This window comes from Thamnophis elegans, chromosome 4 (assembly GCF_009769535.1).
Source record: "Thamnophis elegans isolate rThaEle1 chromosome 4, rThaEle1.pri, whole genome shotgun sequence".
Taxonomy (NCBI): Eukaryota; Metazoa; Chordata; class Lepidosauria; order Squamata; family Colubridae; genus Thamnophis; species Thamnophis elegans.
Genome location: NC_045544.1, coordinates 124,243,137 through 124,266,779, shown reverse-complemented (window position 1 = coordinate 124,266,779; position 23,643 = coordinate 124,243,137). Strand labels below are relative to the sequence as shown.

The 23,643-nt window shown below is 40.5% G+C and overlaps 1 protein-coding gene across 3 annotated transcripts in view; it reads left to right on the top strand.

The window, feature by feature from the left end:
- The first annotated feature begins 11,657 nt into the window (after positions 1–11,657).
- The window catches only part of ANKFY1 (ankyrin repeat and FYVE domain containing 1), a 62,956-nt gene continuing 50,970 nt past the window's right edge, over positions 11,658–23,643 (top strand). For 2 of the 3 annotated variants that reach the window (XM_032216563.1, XM_032216561.1), the window contains exons 1-2: positions 11,658–11,726; positions 21,536–21,728. In XM_032216563.1, coding sequence (XP_032072454.1) covers positions 11,717–11,726; positions 21,536–21,728 — 203 coding nt within the window. In that variant the 5' untranslated portion in view covers positions 11,658–11,716. Of the gene's footprint in view, positions 11,727–11,811; positions 12,025–21,535; positions 21,729–23,643 lie in introns of those variants that run through there. The other variant, XM_032216562.1, reaches the window with a different exon arrangement.

Here is a 23,643-nt window from a genome sequence, read left to right as displayed (position 1 = left end):
GCATGTGCAGTGCAACAAAAATTGCTCTCCGCATGCACAGAAGGCAAAACCAAAATGGCGGCGCCTACGGCACCACTGAGAGAACCAGTTTGGGGGCATGGCAGGCTTGGGTTGCTGCCAGTTCCAACAACCCAGGCCAAGTTACTACAGGTTCGGTCAAACCGGCCTGAACCGGTAGGAACTCACTTCTAAGTTGGGGACAGATTACTATGGAGAAAATCTATATAGTCATAGATCTATATAGGATAGACATTAAGAGTCACGGTGGTGCTGCGGTTAGAATGCAGTACTGCACGTTACTTCTATTGCCTGCCGGCTGCCTACAATTTGGCAGTTGGAATCTCATCATGCTCAAGGTTGACTCAGCCTTCCATCTTTCCGAGGTCAATAAAATGAGGATCCAGATTGTTTGGGACAATATGCTGATTCTTTAAATTGCTTAAAGAGGCCTGTAAAGTACTGTGAAGCGATATATAAGTCTAAATGCTATTGCTATTGACTTGATGGCGCATTGCGATTTCTCCGTGGGTGGTTCATGAAGCCAATGAGGAAAGAAGACTCGGACACGAATTTCCTTCGGGACGAAACCGACCCGGAACAGAGTCCGGAGGCTTCTTTTATTGAGCATACACAAGGAAGGGGTGGATTCACATAGCCAATGCGGACCAATCATGATTGTACAAGTCCATGGTATATGGTAACTCATTTACTCTCAAGTAGACTCGAAGAACACTCATAGTCAATAAACCTTTTATCATCATGCAAACATCCAATGCTTAATTAATGTTTGAGAGTTAAACAGTTGTAACCCCTGATTTAATCAACGCTTAGTTACAAGTCTGTGGTTGCTGATCTGCTTAGTGTTAAAGGTACTGATTTAATCAACGCTTGGAGTTGGACAGTTTGTCTTACTGGTCTAATCATATGGCCAATTATTGCTTTTAGTTTACTGATTTAATCATATGGTTAATTATTGCTTCTGTTCTATACGTGTTACAGTATGGCAGATGCATACCTGCACGTATATCGCAACATCTCCTACTTTTGTTTTAAATTTTGAGGAGTAGGAAGGGAGTATCGTTTTTCTCTGGGTCTTCATCAGAGAATGCCGTTAGCAGGGCTTTGTGTTGCGAATCAAAGATTGCTGTGTTAATGTTTTTGCCCTGTGTCATACTTTCAATTGTGGATTGAATGATGATTCGGATCACTGGGATTAAACAGGGTAAAAGGAGAAACCCTAGGAGCGCCATGCCTGCCATGAAGGCGGCTTGTTTCCAATTGCGAAAAATTCCTCCCAGGAAGCCTGCATCATCCATTAATCCTGTCCATTTTTGCACGGGTACGTGAACCAATTTCCGCAAATCCGCGGTGAGATCGGCCACTACCTTGCCAGTTTCATCAATTTGAAGACAGCAATTTGTCAGATTAAACTTTCCACATACTCCCCCTTCCTTAGCTAGTAAATAGTCTAAAGCCAAGCGATTCTGGTAAACCGCTGTACGTAACTTATCTTGTGCTGTGGCTATGGCGTTGAGTGCCCTATCAATGCGATTCCCGGCTAATTCTAAAACAGCTTGTAACCGTATAATCCGATTGAGCATATAAATCGGCGTACGATACCCCCATGACCCATCTTCTGCCCATGTCGCGGGGTCATAATAAGCAATAATACGTTCAGGGGGCCATTCATCATCCTTCCAATTGCCAACCTGAATCCCCCCAAAACCTTCCCCCCGGTCTAGGGCTCTTTTCCTTCTCCAATTATCATACACAGGAATTCCTAGGTTTTGTCTAGCAGTGAGGGGTAGTAAGAAAAAGGAGGGTTTAATCCATGCCAAAATGCAAGACCCCCCCCCAGTTGTGAGGGAGGTACTCATAAGCAAGATTTCCACATACCCAATACATTCCCACCGGGGCAGTCCAGTTCCGTGTTGAAGAGGAAAAATAGGAAAAAATCATGGTGTTCAACTGCTCAGGCTGGGAGATGTTGGCAGCCGAGGTCCATGAGGAGTTGGCCCACTGGCCTTTGCAGAGGAGGGTGCCTACTGCAAGGGAGCCATTGCGGAAATAGCAGTGGGTACCTACTATGTTGGTAGTCAATGTCCAGGCGGCATCGGAAGCGTGGGGTCGTAGCGTGAGATTCCCAGCCCGGGAGAGATTATTCAGTAATCCTGGGTCAGCTTCTAAAGCTTCCCAGGGCCATTGCTCGCCCATGTTTGTGCCCCCACATACAAAACAATTTGTCACCCCCAGGGTTTGAGCGATTTCAGTGGCAAACTCTAGGAACAGGTTGCGAGCTTTCTCAGAAACAATTGATTTCACGTTGGTTTCAAGTCTCTCAATGGTGTCATAAACAGACCACTGTATGCTTCTGGATTCTTTAAGACTAGCAATTGTGATGGTAATATAGGTAAGTGGATCATTGCCCGTTCCATCAATCCCCAAGCCATAGGCTTCAATTTTAGGATGGTCTTTTGAGAGGGTGAAAGAGACCCTGTTGCTGTCAGGCAATCGACGGAAGGATTCAATAGTCCGTTTAGCCGCATTCAGGGGGTTGTAGCATCCTCGGTAGCCGCCACCAGTGTGGTCACAAATTCCGCGCCAGACAGTTTTCTTTGGGTCCCCCCATGATGCGCAGGGGTGAAGAAAGTATTCAGGGGGGTTTGGCTTGTTACGGGTGCAAAGATATTTGTGGTCGTGTTTGTAGGTTTCTCGCCAGGCGTGGGAGCCACAGGAGCGAAAAGCTATTTTGTCCATGGCCAGGCAGACATCAATGCCAATAGTCCATTGTTCAGCTTTTGAGCGGATGGTATGATTAAGGTATGCAAGGTAGGCTGGCCCTGCGCTCCCAGCAACAATGCCAAGACCGGCCCATATGGTAATGTTGTACTTGGTAAGCATTGCTGGGCTGTGGCAAGTCACGGCATTGCCTTGTTTGCAGACACTGAATTCAGTCCTGTTAAAAATGCATTTGGGAAGATCTTGAGTACATCCCTCAGGGGGGATATTAGAGTAGATCAGCGTGCTGGTAGTTGCTGATCCTTTGGATACTTTAATGATACATTGGCTACAGTTGAAGTTGCTTGTAGGGGGGGCGTCTCTGCGGGATACATGGTGTGGAGCGGGGACGTCGGTGTTACAGTGACTTAACAGGAGCAGGAGGAGGAAGACAGCAAACGCGAGGATCACCAGGGGAAGAATCCGGGCGCATCGCAGCATGATGCCAGGTTTAGGGGGTGAGGCTGTTGGTTTCTTGCAGCAGCGAATCCGGCGGGGTGGCAGTTGGCACGGCAGAGATGAATCCGGCAGCAAGAGGGTGGTACGGGCGGATCCCTCGACCTGGAACCCATATGGTGGTGTCATCATGTTGCACTGCTGCGTAGCCTCTCCCCCAAGCAAGGAGCTTCGCGGGTCCTTTCCAGTCGGGTTCAGGGGGCTGACGGAAGTAAACAAGAGGTCTCATTGGATCCGTCGTTGGTGTGGTGAAATGCCGCTCCGCCGCCGTCGTGGGAGGGACTCCCGTCACGTTTAGGAAGTTAATGGTGTGAAGGCATAAATTGAGAAAATTTTGGATGGCCGGTAAATTTGGAGGATTTAAAGAGCCTTCGCCGGCGAGATGACGGTTCAGGGCATTTTTTAAGGTCTGATTAGCCCGTTCAATCACTGCCTGTCCTTGACTATTATAGGGTATGCCGAATTTGTGGATTGTGCCCCATTTCTTAAGGAAAGCAGCAAAAGCCGAGCTTGTGTAAGCCGGTCCATTATCGGTTTTTAATTCCTCAGGGCAACCAAGTACCGAGAAGGTACGAAGGCAGTGATTAATGACATGTTTAACAGTCTCTCCTCTCTGGGGAGAAGCCATGATAAAGCCTGAATAGGTGTCAACGGTAACATGCAAGCAAAACCAGGGTTTGAATGGTTCAAATCGGGTGACATCCATTTGCCATAACTTGCATGCCTCCGTTCCTCTGGGATTTACTCCCAGGGGGAGGCTATGACCTTGTTGGCTGCATGTGGGGCACTGTTGGAGAATCGCGGCAGCTTCAGCTGCGGAGAGTCCGAATTGTTTCATTAGTGCCTTTTTATTTTGGTGAAAGTATGCATGGCTCTCCCATGGAGTGGAATGAGAAAGGGTAAAAGCCTCCATTGATAGAGAGAGAGCGGAGGCTGCAGCATCAGCCCGTTCGTTGCCCAATGTAAGAGGCCCAGGGAATGGCTGATGGCTGCGAATATGTGCCACGAAAAAGGAGTGGTGGCGAGCAGCTATAAGCTGTTGCAGCGCTAAGAAAAGACTCAACAGAGCAGGGTCAGTGGAGGGGGAAATATAGGCTTCATGGATAGTTTTTACGATCTGAGTAACGTAGAGACTATCCAGTATGAGGTTGAAAGGCATAGAGGAGAAGTTTTGAAAGGCAAGAATAGCGGCTGAGAGTTCCGAGCGTTGTGCACTGGTTTGGGGACCAGTTGTTCTGGTAACCCAAGAACCATTTAGCAGCCAGGCGCAAGCTCCGTGAGTTTTTCCCCCATCCGCAAAGACAGTGGGGGCAGAAGGCAATGGGGCGGATGAGCAAGGTCGCGAGATAGAAATCGGAAGCTGAGCTAAGAGTTTTAAGCGAAAATCACTCGGGGGGTGGCAGGAGACCGCCCCACACCACTCATTGGTTGCCCATTGCAAAGACTCTGAGGTGGTCAGATATTGCTCCCATGCGTGGAGTGGGAGAGGAACATATATCACAGTTGGCTCTTTTCCAATCATCAATTTAGAGCGGAGACGGCCCTTTATTATCAATTGAGCAATCTGATTAATTTTTGGCACTATAGTGTTTCTTGGAGTATGAGCTAGATGTAGCCATTCCATTATTAGCACCTTAGTATCAATTTTTTGGATGAGCGCTCCCGTGGGCAGCAATGGGGTATTTAAAACAACCAATTCGAGCGGTGTGTTATCCATGCAGCGGTCCACCCAATTTTTATTAAACGCTTCCTGCACTAACTGTAAGGATGCAAGTTGGTCTTTTCCCAGCTCAATTTTGTCAGCGGGGTGTTTTCCCCCACTGAGCGCAGCGAATAAGGGTGTCAGCTGGCTCGTGGTGAGCCCCATATAGGGGCGTGCCCAATTGATTGTCCCCAGATATTGTTGTAATTGTACCAGGGTGGTAACCCTGGGGAGAATTATCCTGGGTAACGTGGGAACCGACCTGGCCAGTGACAAGCGGTGACCTAAGTATGAGAAGGGTGGAATAGTTTGCATTTTTTCGGGGGCGACTGTCAATCCCCCCCGCTCGAGAATGCTGGTGAGTTCTGGGAATACGGCCTCGACTGAGCCCTTTGGGCCGGGGGCTGCTACCAAGATGTCATCCATGTAGTGGTACACTAACAATTGGGGGTGCAATTTACGAAAGGGTAACAGGATTTGATGCACGTAATGCTGGCACATAGTGGGGCTGTTAAGCATTCCCTGAGGGAGAACCGTCCACTGGAAACGAGTATTAGGCATGGAATTATTTGGCTCAAGAAGAGTAAATGCAAAGAGTTGCCTATCTTCAGGATATAGAGGGATAGAGAAAAAACAATCCTTAAGATCAATGACCATGAGATCATAATTTTGGGGTATTAGATTAGGGTTGGGTAGTCCACACTGCAGGGGGCCCATGGGCTGTATGATCTTATTGATAGCCCGCAGGTCTTGTAACAAGCGCCATTTGCCAGATTTTTTCTTTAGCACAAATACCGGAGTGTTATACGGACTAATAGAGGGCTCTAAATGCCCTGCCTGCAATTGTTCTTGAATGAGGATTTTTAAGGCTTGTGATTTTTCTATGGGCATTGGCCATTGATCTACCCAGACTGCTGTTGGAGAGACGAGGGTAAGGCGTAGAGGAGAAGGCAAAGTCATTCAATAGTGAGGGTGGTAGTCAACCGAGACATCAGGTCTCGTCCCCACAAGTTGACATGGAGAGGCAGAACAACAGGTTTAAGATAGACCACAGAGGAGGTATTAGCAGAGGACACGGTGAGCCAATGGCGACTGGTGCGGGCGGGCTGGGATCCCCCCACCCCTCTAACAGGGGGGGAAGGTTCGGTATCCCAATCCGCAGGCCAATCATCCGAGCGGATGACGGTAACATCCGCTCCTGTGTCAAGCAGTCCCGTAAAAGGTCTCCCATTAAGCAAGAAGGTAGCATATGGCTTAGCTGCTTTTACGGTCTGCTCAATAGCAAAAAACTCCGGGTTAGGGTATTGCATAGCTGGGGTGATAGGGATAGCGTGAGCAATCAATTGGCCCGCTGAGATAGTCAAAGGAGTGTTAATATTAAAGATTAACCCGATGGAGGTAAGATCCTTTGGATTGGTTAGAAAAGGGGAAGCCAGAATGCCCTGGGTAACAAAATCCCTATCGGGGAAAACCAAAAGCGGCAGCAAAGGCAGCGAAGAATCAGAGCGTAGCGGAAGAAGATAATTATGGCCCGGCAGACTGACAGAGATCGTTTCCGAGGCTCTTAGAGGGATTCGCTGTGGAGTGGGTTCAGCCTTTGTAGTGGGGCTAGCTGGGGGCCCCACACCTAGTTTCCCTGGTCTGCTTTTGATATTGGGTTGGATCTGCACTGATTCGCCCAATGGAATCCCTTTCTGCATCGGGGGCAGATCGTTCTAGGTTTAGTTCCTTCGTCAGGGCGAGCGCCCTTTCCCCTGGCCGCAGGGTTTTGTGGCGCTTGACACTGACTACGGAAGTGACCGGGCTTCCCACAATTAAAGCAGTTACCATTCCTGCCTGTTGTTCGCAATGCCACTGCAAGAGCCTCCATCTGGAATGCCTGGGTTCCAACCACCCGGCACGCTTTGATAAAATCGGCCAGGGCAGAAGCAGGATTGGCAGCAATGGGTCGGAGGACTCTTTGACAGTCACAATTAGCATTTTCCATGGCCAATTTCAACATCAACTCAGCTCGGGCTTCTACATTATCAATCTGTCGGATCAACGCTTTTTGCAATCTGTCAATGAACTCCGGGTACGGCTCATTTGAACCTTGCATTATTTTTGAAAAGGACTCTATGGGGCTGCCTGCATCGTCCACCTTCTCGAAGGCAGCCGCTGCAGCCTGCCCCACCAAGTCCAGAGCTTCACGAGGGGCGGTGGCTTGTAAGGGACCGGTATCAAAGCCGTCGCCCGCTCTGAGATGCCCAGCGGTCACATGTTGTGGGAGAGCGTCTCTTGCTACAATTTTGTTAACCTCCCTATAATATTCAGAATTCCATATAGCGTACTGAGAGGGAGTAAGTATCATGCCAAATAGTAATTGCCAGTCTGCCAGCACCATGGGGGAGCCCGTTAACAGGCTCCTAATTAATCCCCTGGTGTAAGGGGATTGCACACCATAGAGAGAAACAGCGTTTTTAAGCGTCTTGACAGTTTTAAAGGAAATGGATTTGTAAACCGGGACCTGAGGCCCCTGTGGATTAGCCTGATTGGGTGTGTATTCAACAGGGAAGCAGTGCTGAGCCAGCTCCATTTCCCCCTCTTCTTGCGCCGTTTTTAAAGCGGCGGCAAAAGCGCTCCGCCAAGGCACAGGGCAACCTAGCGATGGCGGAAAAGGAGAGGGATTTTCTGGGGTGGTTGGCACAAAATGAATTTCAGGGCCCTCGTATGGTGGTGGGGCTGCGGGCGGTAAGGGGAGCGGCAAAGGCTTCGCAGCCTCTGCGCTTTTGACCAGACCTTCCTCGTGGATTTGGAGGCATTTGACCAGCAAACGCCAGGTTGTTAAAATGCCCGGAGGGGCTCGGGGATCCTCATGGAAGTAGGTGCCTAATTTCATCCATAAGGAGGGTTTTAAAGACCCCTTTTCCGGGTATATTGGGCAATGTTCTTTGACATAAATCAATAATTCAATTAAATGCTTTTTAGGGGGAATGGGAAGCGACTTTTCCTTCGCCTGAGTAATTACTCTAGAAGATTTGCAGATATCCCGAAGCTCATGAAGGTGCGCTTCCTGCTCTTTCGAGAAACCCGATCCCATACTCACGAATTGAGAGGGTGCTCCGTTCGCAGACGGCCGGCCCTGGGTGCGAGGCTTTTCCCGGCCGAGGGTGAGAGGAGATGGGCAACACGGATCACGTCGGGGTCACCAGATGCGATTTCTCCGTGGGTGGTTCATGAAGCCAATGAGGAAAGAAGACTCGGACACGAATTTCCTTCGGGACGAAACCGACCCGGAACAGAGTCCGGAGGCTTCTTTTATTGAGCATACACAAGGAAGGGGTGGATTCACATAGCCAATGCGGACCAATCATGATTGTACAAGTCCATGGTATATGGTAACTCATTTACTCTCAAGTAGACTCGAAGAACACTCATAGTCAATAAACCTTTTATCATCATGCAAACATCCAATGCTTAATTAATGTTTGAGAGTTAAACAGTTGTAACCCCTGATTTAATCAACGCTTAGTTACAAGTCTGTGGTTGCTGATCTGCTTAGTGTTAAAGGTACTGATTTAATCAACGCTTGGAGTTGGACAGTTTGTCTTACTGGTCTAATCATATGGCCAATTATTGCTTTTAGTTTACTGATTTAATCATATGGTTAATTATTGCTTCTGTTCTATACGTGTTACAGTATGGCAGATGCATACCTGCACGTATATCGCAACAGCGCATAATCAAGATATATATCACAAATGACCATGACAGCAATAGCACTTAGACTTATATACCGCTTCACAGTTCTTTACAGCCAATCACAGTTCTCAGTGTTTCTTCCTGTTCTCCCAGGACTTCCTCTTAGTTGCAGGGTCTTCTGGAACTTACAGTACTACACAAGGGGACTATCACCCTGAAGTCCAGATCTCTGAATTTCCAAACTGCTCTCAGCTGGCTACATAAAATTTGGACAAAATCAGCCAATAGGTTTGATTCTGTTGGGCTCTTATGTTTTATGCATGCTCACAAATTGAATTGTGGTTATCTACAGTTTAAAGGGTCTCAATTTAGGAGAGCTGTGAAAAAACTACTCAATTAGAACAGAGAAGATACCAGGCTAGACTGACTGTGTTGATCCAGGACCTTGGCCACCAAAACGCTGTATCAAAATTAACTTGATTGGTATGTTAAGTGAACCCTCTATGAGGAATTGTAACGTATTTATTACACAATGATTAAATAAACCACGTGGTCCATAATATAATACAATATATAAACCAGGCCAGTGTCTTAATTCACACATTGCATTCAATTCAGAGCAGAGAAAGGCCATACTTATTACTATTATTATTTTTGACCTTCAAAGAGAAAAGTGGTTGGTGAAATCAGTGATTTATAGAAAGAACTCAAGGTGGCATAAATAGCACTCCCTCCTCCTATTTTTTCCAACAGTAACAGCTTAACGCACTCAATTTGTTCCAGAAACACAAAGGTACACTTCTGAAAATGGTGACTTTTGCAAAATTTAAGTACTATGATACGGAAATGTTACTTTAAAAAAAAGCCGAGAGTCATTTATACCTGCACCAAACAATTATTTCTTTAACTATGCTTGTTGAATAAATCATAACTGGCTGAGATCTCACATCACATAAAGCCATAACCAGTTTGACATATGATAACAACTGAGTTTGTATGAGTTAAGCCAAATAATTGTAAGCTATCCAAAGTCAGTTTGGAGTTAAGTAGCATAAACCCTTGTCAAATTAATAATAAAATTAAAAACTATGAATTGATATGGTATATGAACACATGAAATATAAAGGGAGCCTTTAATATTCATTTAGAAGAGTAGTATTACCACAAATAGAATATGCTTCCTCCATTTTATTTCTACACTTCCTTCATCCTTTACTGTCTTAAAATATTCCAGTCTTACTAAAGTTGATATTTACTTTTTTTGTTAGATTTATAGCCCACCTTTTCCTCTCCATTTTCCCCAGTAAGAGTTCTGTGATACACAATTCATTTTAATTTGATTATTGGAGGGGGGGACTTGTAAATTTCAGAAGAATCCCACACTACATGGTAAGCACTTGATTGAGGCTGTACTAAACCAATTAGCGACAGAACTATACATCACTTATTAGCTTTGTATATGAGAATAACTAGATGTGTTGGGAGTAGTATCTTAACCCATTCAGTGCTAAACTATGTTATGGTGATGAAAGAAATGTCCTTCTGGGTTCAGCTCCAAGTGGGGAAAAAGACACTGGAGACATGGAGGCTGCTTAGAAAGACGGTTTATTGTTGGACAGGACCACATGGCTTGAGCCCTGAACAGAAAAGGTGATCACATGCTTCAATGTTGGTGGAGAAGAAGAGAAGGGCTGAGGGAGGGGCTTGCTAGGCTTTTTATAACCTGTTCAGTCCCACCTCTCGTTTCCTGTTCCTGTGTAAGAAATGTATTCTGATTGGTTGTCAGACTCCCATAGGGCCATGCAGGGGCAACTCTCTGGGCTGTGTTTTGAATCCAGGTTTAATTGAGTTCTCAGATGCCATGTGGTCAGTTGAGTAAAGGGCCAATATTATCATGCCTTTACTCCCATCCCCCGTGAGGCTGCAGTGGAAGAGTCTTTATTATGTAAAAGGGACTAGCTTGGCCTTCTTAATGGCCCATTAACAGTGGGAATGGGCAGGAAGCTACAGGCAACTATTCTGTCTTTTAAAACATGTTTGTTTCTTCTCATATCCAGAGAAATATTCTGCTTTTTCAATATTTCCTAGGATATTTCATTTTTCTGGGAGAGGGCTGGATAACTTCCCACAATGGCTTAATATGTTGTAACATGGCCTGAGTCTGAGTTATAGTTATGAGTGGCTGAAAATTTTCTTGGCATAATTGAAATAGGATTTTAACTACTTATAGTTATTACTCTAGAAATAGTAAACTCCCTATACTATCAATCTTTATGTTCTGCACAGGCTCATAAAGTTTTGCAAGTTTGTATAGTTTTTTCCCCAAGTTGCTTTCTGTCAAAAAGCAAGTATTTTAATATTTGGATATTTATAGTATTTTATTTATATCTACAGGTTTTATCTTTGTGGTTAAGACGGGCAGCCAATGTTTTAAACTAAATTAAATAAAAAATATTGTATTATTATTCATCAGAAAAATGATAAAGGTAGAAAATGGGAGGAAAACCCATTTGTTCAAAGATGCTTTGCACTCTTTTACAAAAACCCTCAGTAGGGAAAACAAAGTTGAACCGTTGCAGTTGTCTTATAGTCCTTAAAAATATAAAAATAAAACATAACGGTGAAAAACAAAAATGCCACAAATGCTAAGAGGAGCTTTAAATTACGTTGATCTTAGAAAAAGTCTCAGAAGCACTATCACTAAGGTTCTCGAGTCTTCGTTCTGCTTCAGAAAAAAAGAGAAAAGGGAATACAGCACGTGCTCAACCAATTTATTTTGTCCTAGGAAAAATTATCCCGTTTCATTTAGCAAGCTGAACTCCATGTATGCTTAAAAAATTCTGAGCCTTCGGCTTCTAACAGTTATAACAATTAGAAAACGGCGTTAGAGCCATTCAAAAGAAAATAAAAATAAAAAGGGAAACCTAAAGAGCGGCCCTGCTAAATACTATTTTCCACGGCTTCTGGAGTCGGCAGTCAGTTCACTCTCAACGCGCTTGCGCACTCGATCGCTTGCTTCCTCCGCTCCTTGGCCGCCGCCACTCCGCCCTCAAGCTCAGATCTCGCGAGAGCTTTGTCCGGGAAACGGCGGAGGCCAACATGGCGGAAGGTAAGCGAGATGGGGGTGGCGGCAGGAGCTGCAACTTGAGCGGGAGAGTGGATTCGCCCTGAGGCGGTTTTATATGGGGTGGAGCGTTTCCTTCGGGGTCTGTTCGAGAAAAGGCCGAAAAGGAAGGGGAGGGGCTGAAAAGCGCCTTATCGACAGGGGTCATCTGTATTTTTGTGTGAACTAGGGGGCGTTACCTGGCAGGGAAAGAGAATCGAATCCCCTTTCTCAGCCTGACTACAACTCCCATCGCTCGTAACCAAAGTGATCCTTCGGCTTTCCCGGCGGAGGAAGATGAGAGGTGTAGTATAACGCCGGCAGGCTAGAAAAACCTGGACTAAAGAGGGAGGGTCTCTGTCTGGGATTGGATAGTGGGGAGGAGGAAGGGTGGGAGAGAGGAGGCGTTTTAAAAAACCGGTCTTTTCTGAAATACGATGCTTTAGCACACCTTGCTTCTCCTGGTGATGCTCTCTGGTTGGATTATAGCTCTTCTGCTTTATCTGGGGGTGGGCTGTGCCTACATTGTACTGAAAGACCTAATGTTTTGCAGCCCATTGAAGTCACTTAAATATGCTTTATTTCACTACAGGTATTGATTAGTAAAGCTGAGTGTTGGCTGGCAATTATCTGTTGAATTTTAGACTTTCTATCTGAGAGAGGGTTTTTTTGTTTTTGGGTTGGATGCCTTAGAGCAGGGGTCACCAACCTTTCAGACCTCAAGGACCACTAAATTCATAATTTTAAATCCCATGGGCCACTAACATGATTTTTAATAAAGATAAATATTATGTAGTGCAATATAAAAAATGCAAATATTTTTTCTGCGGACCAGTTGGTGACCACTGCCTTAGAGTCAGTTTTCCACTCCTAATTACGATTTCTTTGGCAAGGTTTCTTTCAGAAGTGGTTTGGCATTGCCTGTTTCCTAGAGCTAAGAGTGAGTAACTAGCCCAAGGTCACTTGGTTGGCTTTGTATCTAGGTGGGATTTGAACTTAGGGTCCTCTAGTTTCTAACCCAATACCTTAACCACGGCACCAAACTGGCTCTGATATTGAGAGAATGAATAATTAATTTTTTTGCAAGGAGAACCCTTCCCTAAGAAACTGTTTAACAGTAATCCAGACTGTTAGTATGTTTACCTCAGGTTTGTTTGAATTGACTGACAGAAATGCCCTTAAGTTTTTTCTGCTTTCTTCCCCATTATCTTTGACCTAATTATTAAAGTGGCACTGCCAGGAATTTTATCTAAACCCAGGAGCTTCCTCTGAGTTATATGGAAGGAATAGCAGTCGGAGATTAATCCAACAATATCTGGGAACCCATAGATTTCTCACTCCTAATTTTCAATGGTGGACTATTGGTCACCAATGTCCCAAACAGGTCTTTCCTGGTTTTGCCTGAAATTGTTGGGGATTAAATATGAACTTTCTACTTATAAAATGATGACCTTTCTGTTTGGCCCTCCCTGTTAGTTATGTGGATCCTCTATAGCTGCAGGCAAAAATTGTTCCCTTTATCTGAACCATCATATCAGTGATCTCACATATTCCATCCTTTTATAGTGCTTGTTGTATTATTATTGTTTCTTCTTTGAAGTCCCCAAAAGGATAGGCTAATGATGGAATTTCAAGACCCAACATTATTTTAAATGGCTATATATAGTATTCACAGTAGGCTCACATATCACATTATGTGATGGTTCCTATGTTATGCTATACCACAGTTTTAATTAAAGTTTGTTGAACAAGTAGTGGCCAGATTCAGCTGAATAAGCCTAAATCACAATTTAAAAGCCACATTGTAAGCTAAAATCAAACTAACCAGGTGTGAATCTAGTTAGTGTATAATACCTATGAAAAAAAGCAGTAAGGGGTTGTTGGCCTAAAGGAACCTATGATTATTATAAAAAGACAAAGTTTTCCCTTTCAGTCATGTCCAACTTCAGGGCATGGTGCTCATTTCCATTTCTTGGGCAAGGGAGCCAGCCAAGATGCTTAAACCTAAATCCAGGTTAATAAAATACAGTTATTAAATTCACATAACATGAATGCCCAGTCCAATAAAGTATTTAGCTTAATGTGATTGCTTGATACTTCCTACTATAATACAGAAAATACACATTTGTGCCTATCTCCTGTTGGTTAATTCGAGCTGAAAGAAAATGTTTTGGGCAAGATAAGTGAAAAGGTTTCCTAAATGAATAAGAATCTGAATTAATTTTCCTACCTTGGTTCTTGCCCTAATTCTAAATAAGACGGGATACTGAAAAGTAATTGGATACTGAAAAGTACCGGTAATTGGTCTCTTTAAAATATATATTCTTAATGGATTCAGCTCTGAGATAAAATTATTGTGATGCTGAGCTATTTGAAAACCAGATGATCTCATGCTTTAATTCTCAATAAATTTTGACTCATTGCTCATTTTTCCCACTTCACAGTTATAAGTGTAACTTCCATGTTGACAGAACATACAGAAATAAACACAAGATAGTTTAGAATAGAATGAATTTATTTTATAACCTTTAAAGTGGAGATAAAATATTATTCTAGTTCTTTATGTTTTTATATACGAAACTTACTAATTTAAAATACTTATGGTCCATTTTCAAACATTTTTGGAAAGCAAATGTGAAAACAGTACAGAAACAGTTGTCAGTAGATTGATGATTTTGCAGATTTTGACTTCCTCCTCTTGCCAGAAGTCTGTGTCCTCTGTTTTTCTTTTTAAGAAAGCATTCCAGAATTTAACTGGAAGATGACCAATTTGTTCAGATTCTTTTCCTCTTTTGTATTACTTTGTAGTGTGTTTGTTTCCTGTGCAGAAGTTTGGTAGATAGACAGCACAGCACAAATGTTACTCTAGGGGAGGTTTTGCAAACTTAATTCTTCTAAGGCATGGTTTTTCAACAACTGAAGATCTGTTATATTTTCTTAAATTATTTGTGTTTATTTTATCAGATCTAAATAAAATGGCAGTGAATAAACAATTATGAAGTAAAAGTATGTGCAGCTTATCTTTAAATAATATGCAGTATACATGCCATCATCTTAGAAAAGGCATTTCCTATTATGCAATTAAGGGCAATGCCTGTTTAAAAAATAAGCTGCTGGCAGTTCTTCAAATAGGTTATGAGAAAAATAAGGCTTCAGAGTTCAGACAATTAAACACATATTTGATTAACAATTAGAAGAATAGTAGTATATAATTGTGTAGAACTACTTGTGCTTTCCAAACAGTAGCTGTTGAATATTGAATATGTCTCTGTGGCTGAAGAATAGTTAAATTCTGTCATTTTTGGCAGATAAATTATGTTTGGAAAATCGCAGCTTCCTGGGCATCTAGAAATGATATACTGGAAAACTTAAAACAAATACAGTGCAGTGTACAAATACAGTGTATAAAACTATCTAATAATTGCCATCAACTTGATGCCTTACTTTAAAAGGTATTATTGAGATTTTAAAATCTGATTTAGCTTGTTTTTCCTAAGAAATAGCTTGTGTCTATCTGCAGATGTCCATAAAAGTATGTATACAAGCCTTTAAAAAAATCAAAGTGTATGTGGCAAACAATAAGTAGAATACAGCGGTGGAATTCACTTACTTTCCCTACCGGTTCGCAAATGTGAGTGTGTGCTTGCTTTGCTCACACACGCTGCATCTGCGCATGTGCACCGCTTTCTGCGCATGCACAGTGCTCGCACATTATGTCAGGGCAGATGGGCAGAGTGCATCGCCCGAACCAGAGAGAACTGGGTGAATACCACCTCTGATAGAATACCTGAAAGTGTTTAAAAATGATAAAAAGGAAGTTAATTATATTCCTAAATAATAAGGGGTTCTGAAGGTGGGAATTTCTAAAGTAAGAGGCTAACATAGAAAAATGTTGCATTACCACAGTATAATATCAAATACAGTAAGCAGGGCAGCAGCTAAACTATTTAGTTTTATATGCTAATCATACAGGCCAAAATCTTTATAAGTCTTTATAAATCAAAATACACATATACTCTTGCAACAATTAACTTTAATAAAACATGTACAGTATATTTTGAGCAAATATATGCGTTAGTAAAGTTTAATAAAACACTCACATCTGTTTTTAACTAAGCGTTTTAGACAATCCTGGGTTAAATGTAGGACAAGCTGTATTGGGACTGCAGCTTGAGAAATTCTCAGCTAACAGGGCCAAAGGTTGGGGATGGTCTCAAAGTGTAGTTTAAACACATCTGGAAGATACCAAATTGGTAAAGATGACTTTACATAAATGAAAACTCATTTTCTGAAAATCCACAGGCTTTTTTTGTATTTTATAGTTGTAATTTATTTTAGTAGTAGTTTATGTAAATAAGTAATAACTGACAAATTTCTCCTACCCTTTCGCCAATGAATTTGGCTCTTTGTGTAGCTATAATGTTTTTTCAGCTTGTTAATGAACAATGTCCAGAGGAACAGAGAAATATTGTTTTGTAGGACTATTCCAAACCACTGCACTTTCCTTTCCTCTACCTCATTAGGAAGCCATTCAGTTTGTAATTTGAATAAACTGCTTTAATTTTAATTGCTTGTTCTATAAAAATTATATTTATATTATTGTGATTTTTATCTTGCACATAAATTTTCTGTTGTGTGGTAAATTGGAAAGTTTTTTTTTTTTGCAAGACCATTTGAAACTCCTAGAGATAAGGTACAGTATAAACCTTTAAAAATAAATAAGTGTAAGATTGCCTTTTTAGTATTTTTTTCAGGACAGGGTGGGAATTTAGGGGATGCTTACCCAATACAATAAATGCAACTGATTTGGGGAAAAGCCAGAAAGCTTAAAATATGGAATTGCAGTTAGTTGAATTAACGTTATTTGTTCCTTAAAAGCTTGAATAAGCAGACTGAATCTCCTTTGTAGCTGGATCAAGAGATTGTGCAGATAAAAGTATTAAATGTAAAGCTAACTCATTATTCAATAAAAGTTATCTGATCAATACTGTAACCTTTAGTATCTGAAGGAAGGAAACTTGATTTTTCCACAGAGTACCTGGCTGTGTTAGCAACATATCAGTCTGAAAATTTTGGCAATTAATAATATTTTGCTTCAGAGCATAATTGATTTTTCCACCCCCTTCTGTCACCCAGATAGGAATTTGGTTCTTGTTGCATTTGTAACAATGCGGTATCAGTTTAAGCTGAAATGTTTGTAAGAATCATATAGTTGAAGTCCATCCAGCCTTGCTAAAAGAAAAATGTTTCTGCTTGATATTTTTATTGTCTCTTGATCTAATCTCATGTTGAGTATTACGTTAAGAAGGATTCAGGCAAACTGGAGCAGATGCAAAGAAAGACACAGAAATGATAATCGGGGAACTGGGAACCAGAAAACATTGATACAATTCGGCATATTTAACTTTGAGGAAAATGATAAGAGTTGTTTTTCCTCACCGTAGCATTCTTCAAGTACCTAAACAAATGTTAGATAGAAAAAGACTAAGTTCTATTATCTATTATTTTTGAGTGCTGAATATAAATGATGCAGGCACATTCCAGGTGAATATTAGGAAAACAACTCTAACAAAAAAGGCAGTTACGGCTATTATCAAAGGAGAAAGGAAGCTTTTCTAGACTTGATGTGTTAGGCAGATATTAAAATTTGAGGATGCTTTAAATTGAGTATGGAGCTGAACTCAATGACTTATCTGGACTCTTCTAACTCATAAACTACTGTTGAACATATATACCATTCAGAGACCACTAATGAAAAAAGCTTACTAAAATAATGTTTATTTTTTTAATTAATTGCCCTCCTTTATTATTTTTATGGATAACTCAAAGGCAGCAAACAATATCCTTTCTCCTCCTATTTTCCCCACAGCAACAACCCTGTGAGATGAGATGGACTGAGAGAGAGTAAGTGGCCCAAAGTCACCAGCCAGCTTTGATGTCTTAAGACAGGACTAGAAGTTATCCTCTCCTGGCTTCTAGTCTAGTGCCTTAATCCATTTAACCTTTTCTTCACCATGGACCTCCTTTAAATTTCTTTTGTGGCCACAAACCATAGCCATGGACCCCCAAGACTTAAAATTTAAATCATTTTCAGGCCTTTTATGGAACCCCATGACATCCTCCTGACATCCCCCTCCCCCCCGGGGTCCACAGACCACAGGTTGAGAATCACTAGATCGAACTGATTTACCTGCTGTCATTTATTTTTATTTATTACATTTTTATTCTATTCATCTCCTCTACAAGATGACTCTGGGCGACTCACCATTTTAAAGGATATGTTAGGACAAAGTTAGTTTTCAAACTTTTGTTTTCTGCCCCCATAAATTCTGCTTACCACTTTGATATTTCATAGAAGCAAAGCCAGGGAAGGAAAAATCTTGTATTGACTGGCTTCAAATGACACGCTGAACCTGTGGTTTATTGAATATGTCAATATTTAAGCTTTGTTTGTGCAATAACTTATAGCAATCTCCTGTAAATATTGCTGATCCCTTATATAAATTTCAGTAAAGAATTTACTCAAAACACAGAACTAAGACTAATTCACATTGTGACTTAATATGATAGGTACAATCCTTTGAGATGGATACGTTTGGGTATGGTTTGGTTACAATTTAAACTGGGATTGCAGTTATTGCAAAATATTTTATTTAACGTGAAATAAAGTTGATGTTGAATGTTGAACATAAAATCCACTAAGTGTGAAATTCTTATTTATTAAGTTTTATTGTAGCGTTTTTTCTTTGGAGCTGGTCCTTTTTATCAAAGGTCTTATTGTATTCCCACCCCCCCTTCTTGGAAATTTAATCTCAAATTTGAGTAACAATGCTAGACCACATATTCAGATTGTTTCCAACTTGGAAATAAGTTACTACTATGTAACAACCCCCACTAAACTTTGCAACAAGTTAGTGTACTATACATTATCCTCATTGTACTGATTGACCTTGATCTTTACCCTACTGAGTAATTCAGAAATAACATTTAAAAATGAAAGAATTGGCCTAAAGAAGTTTTGGAGCTATTATATAGATTTTCTAATACTAGAGGTTTTTGGTTTTTTTGTTAATGTGATAGTACAATTTGTCTTTTTTTTTTTTTACATAAAAGGATTTTATATATATTGATAGTTTTTATATTACTGATGTAAAAACCATAAAAGAAAAGAACATTTCCCAATCTTTGGTGCATTACATCAAAACACAGTTAATGTTATATCTGTGATTTTTTTAAAAAGAAAATAGAGCTTGATAGAAAATAAATGGTTATTGCTGTTGGGTTTTATAAGAGAAAAAATGTTTTACCATCATAGCATACTGCAAATGGATTCAGTAACTGGGCAGCCTGACTGCCCTCACACATGGCTGGTGTGCTAAACAATTGGCTGAAATTGTATGCAGAACTCTGTATTTTCCCAGGTTTTCTGCGAGCAATAAGAGCATTACAGAATCAGGCCAAAGACCAATTGAGTCCAACATTCTCTGTCAAAATCAGGTTCATTCTGAAAATTCACAGGCACGGATATGGGAAAGATAACCACCCTTCTCTGTCACTTTACATAAACTATTTAAGAGATGAAGTTTAAGAGGTAGTATATAGTATATACCCATTCAGATTAGTTATTGTTACTAAACTGAACCTTACATGAATTTGCCTTAGTCCTCCTTTATAACTTTCTAAATTGCAGGCCATCATTACATTGAATAGCACAAGATTGGGGGTTTTTTATATTATGAAGGGAAAATTCCCTTTATTGGTCTAACAATAAATAAATCCTAACACATTTAATTTCAGTGAGTAATCCTGAATTTGAACATGAGGGGGGGGGTTAAAAAAAATCTGCTCATATCTTCATTTTCATGACATGTTGTAGCTTGTAACATAAAAACTCCAAATAATGTACTCTTCTCACAGGGAAGGTGATTGGTTTATAAGGGATATTTAAAAAAAAAATAGTACTGGATGTACATATAAAATTTGCTGAATTGGAATTGTAGGAATTACACTGTTAACATATTCAGATACTCCCAGATTGGGAGAAATTGCAGTAGAAATTCAGTCCTGCTTTTTACTTCTATAACTAGCAATGTTCTTCCATGGAACTATGAGTCTTCTACAAGTATAGTACATATGGAAAGTCTTAATTTAAGTCTTGTCATTGATCTGACAGGAAGTGGGTTTCCTGATTATTAGGTGTCTCTAGAAACCTTAAATTATCCTTACTTGGTTTCTTGATTTCAAAATTCTTAATTTTGAGGGTTGATTGATAATTTGGAGATGTGATACTAGTTAGGAAAAGGAGGAGAGATTACGTTATGAAATATTTTAACAGTGTAATCCTTTGGATGCTTATTGATAGGAAAATCCAACTGTATTCAATAGAATTTACTCAAAGTAGGAATGATTAGAAGTACAATGAAATGTTGCAAATTAATAACAGCCCTAAATCCATAGGAACAGACCTATAGAATTCACTCAATTTTGTCTATTTAGGCAGTTGATGGTGCTACTTTGCAACAAGCTATCTGATTCATCTGTCTTTGGATCATGCATTTTGCTGATGGTGTAGAATTAACAATCTTTATGTTTTCAGAATTGGTTAAGAATGAGGATCAGCCCTTTCTCTTTATCACTAATGCTAGGTATATTGTAAGTATAATAAAAGGCCTGTCTATTGTAATAGTTAATGTGCTTGTCAAGGAACTGCACAGCAGCTGTCCAAACAAAGTCAGAGACACTTGATACAAACTAGTAGTTTTATATAAATAAATATATTTTACATTTATATTTACAGCAGACAACATAGTCAGGAACATCATGAGGTAAATCAAACAGCAAATACAGCACAAAGAAGAAAAAGGCGGGGAAAGGGGAAAACTCTTCCTGTTCACCCACAGCATAGATTGCCTCATGCATGAGCTAGCACTCCAAACTATCAGCTCTGGCCAATTGTACAATTTACTGTTCTAGTTACGAAATTTAATATTGTAACAGTGCTGGTTTAGAAACTGGGAGATTGTGGGTTCTAGGTCTCCTTTCGGTATGAAAGCTGACTGGGTGATTTTGGACCAGTTACTTTCTTTCAGCCCAACCCAGCTCACAGGGTTGTTATTGTGGGGAAAATAGGAGGCGTTGGATATTTTTGCTGCCATGAGTTATACACAGAAAGCTGAGAAGTAACAATAATAATTGTTAAAGGGATACAATTCCAGAACATCTGAAGTATCACTTGAGCAATGTCGAAATTGATAAAACTATCTTTAGTGAATTGCAAAAGGTAGTTTTACTTGGAACAGTTTAACATCCTGCATTGACATCTTTAATATTATTAAGCACATCTGACTATCCTAGGTCCTTGGGAAGGACTCGATCCAATCTAAACATCTGGCTGACTCCGTGAACAACAATGATAATATAACCTGATACTTAGAATCACTCTCACAGACTACGCAATCTGTACAGACTAGAGAATTCATAGTTGAAAATATTGGGTTAAGTTAGAAACATTTCTTCCTCTTTTCATAACATGTCATTTGAATGTCAAAGGATTGTTGGACTTCCATGATCTTTGGAATCATTTGGGTCAGTCCTAAAAATGGCAGTGCCAAACAGCGAATGTTGATTGGGTTCCCCCCCCCCCCATGGATAATCATGACAATGTTAGTTTGTATGTGCCTTGCTAGTATTGTCTACCTTTCACTGGTCCTAGTGGAGAACAATCTAGCTATTAAACTGGGGTCTTGTTCAAGCAGGTCATGTGTTATACCATTCAGTTATTGTTTTTTGTTGTTTTTGTGTGCTTATTTTTGCAGAAGAGGTGGCAAAACTGGAAAAACACTTGATGCTTCTCCGTCAGGAATATGTCAAATTGCAGAAAAAACTGACAGAAACAGAGAGAAAATGTACCCTCCTAGCTGCTCAGTCAAACGAAGAGAATGCCAGTGACTCTTTCATCAGTCGGCTGCTTACCATTGTGGCAGAATTGTATGAGCAGGAGCAATATAGGTAAGACATTCCCCCCAAAATGGTAGAGAGTCCATGGGTGGTTCCTATGGTATAACATTTATTACTAATAGCACAATCAGGGTTTGCTACAACCAGTGCTCAAATTAGAAGGCTTGCAACCAAAGAATCAAGATGCAGATCTGATAAGATGCTTTTATTATAGGTAATAGAGAAGCGTTTAAATTAGCTTATGCACAAGGAATTTATCTCTGGAGCTTATGCATTGGAGACAAATTCTTTGTGTGTCCAATCACACCTTAGCCAATAAAGAATCCTGTCCCCATCCTACCCTATTCTATCCTCCTAATTTCTAATTCCTTATTTCTATTTCTATTTATTCTATTTCTATTCAGAAAGCCTGCTACAGCTTACCCAAGATTCAAATTTTGTATCTCAATTCTGTTACTCATATATTGTAACAGACCAAGAGCCATTTCTTTCTCAGTAGGTGAAGCAATTGTTGTTGTGATAAGCTACAGAGAGTTCTCAACCTACAACAATTCATTTAGCAACTCTTTAAAGTTTACACTGGCACTCAAAAAAGTGAGTTAGAACCAGTCCTCACACTTGTGACTATTGCAGCAGCCCATGATCAAGTCAGGTATTTGGCGGCTAGCATGCAGTTACAATTATTGTAGCATCCCAGGATCATGTGATCACCATTTGTGACTTTCCCAGCCAATCAAAGTCAACAGAGAAAGCTGGATTTGCTTAACAATTACATGATTCATATAACAACTGCAATGATTCATTTAACAACTGCCTTGCTTAGTAACAAAAATTCTGGTCCCAGTTGATGTTTCAAGTTGAGGACTCTCTGTAATCTAGTTTGAGGCTCTTTGTTTCTGGATATACCCCTCTGAATCTCAGAAGTAAATTGGCTGCATTCATACAACATGCTTAATCTATTTATGAAATTACCCCATTTTCCATGTTCACTCATTAAACTATAACCAAATGCACAAAACTTCATCCTTTTAGTTAGGATATCACTAACTAAGCTTAGCATTTTTTGTGAATTTATCTACCATGTATTTAACCATATACATGGTTTATCTGTTGATTAAATAAAAGTTTTATTGATGGATTCTGAATGTTAAATCAATGATCAAAGTAATATGATTTGGCTCCATGGTCTAAATTTTAAACTTTACCATCTCTAGTCCCCATTGACATTTAAATCTCCAGAGTTTCTTAGTTTTAGCTTTTAATTAAGCATACATTGCCAACTTTGGGCTTCTAGCTGTCTTGTTTCTTTTTACTGGGTGTGGTTAGGGAAAATAATGAATAATCATTTTTCCTCTCTATTTATGAGTGTACTCTTCTTTTAGAACACATAGATGCACTAGATTAAATACAGAGAGACCAACTAATAAAATACAAATGTGAAGGAGGATGTACATGAAAATGTATTATTTGAATAGAATTTATAAATTAGATCCAAATACGCAAGAACTAGATTGCTTTTGTGCATTAGAGTTTCAAGATGTGGAATTAAATTCAAGCTATATTTTCAAAGGACTCAGGCTTATCCTTTAGCAAGCTGTACTTAGTATTATTTTGGTGTATTTTCTTGAGGGATGCATTCTTGAAAATGAACTCCACACATGAGCAGAGTCAAGGATTAATTGGAAGGCCAGCTTGCTGTAATTCTGTTTCATAACTAGTGGGTCATGTCAAAATAATGGCTGGACGGGAAATATTTTCAGTCTGTTAGAAACACTTCATGGATTAAACTACTAAGATAAACAGTGGGTGTAACACTTTCTAATTTTCCTGTAACACTCTTTCCCCACCCCCACCCCCAAGAAACTGCAGAGTAATGATAGCTCTGAACATCTTGCATAAGACATATAAATTTTGAAGAAAATTGATTTTTGTGAAATTAGTGTGAGAGCCATAGCTCTGAGGCAAT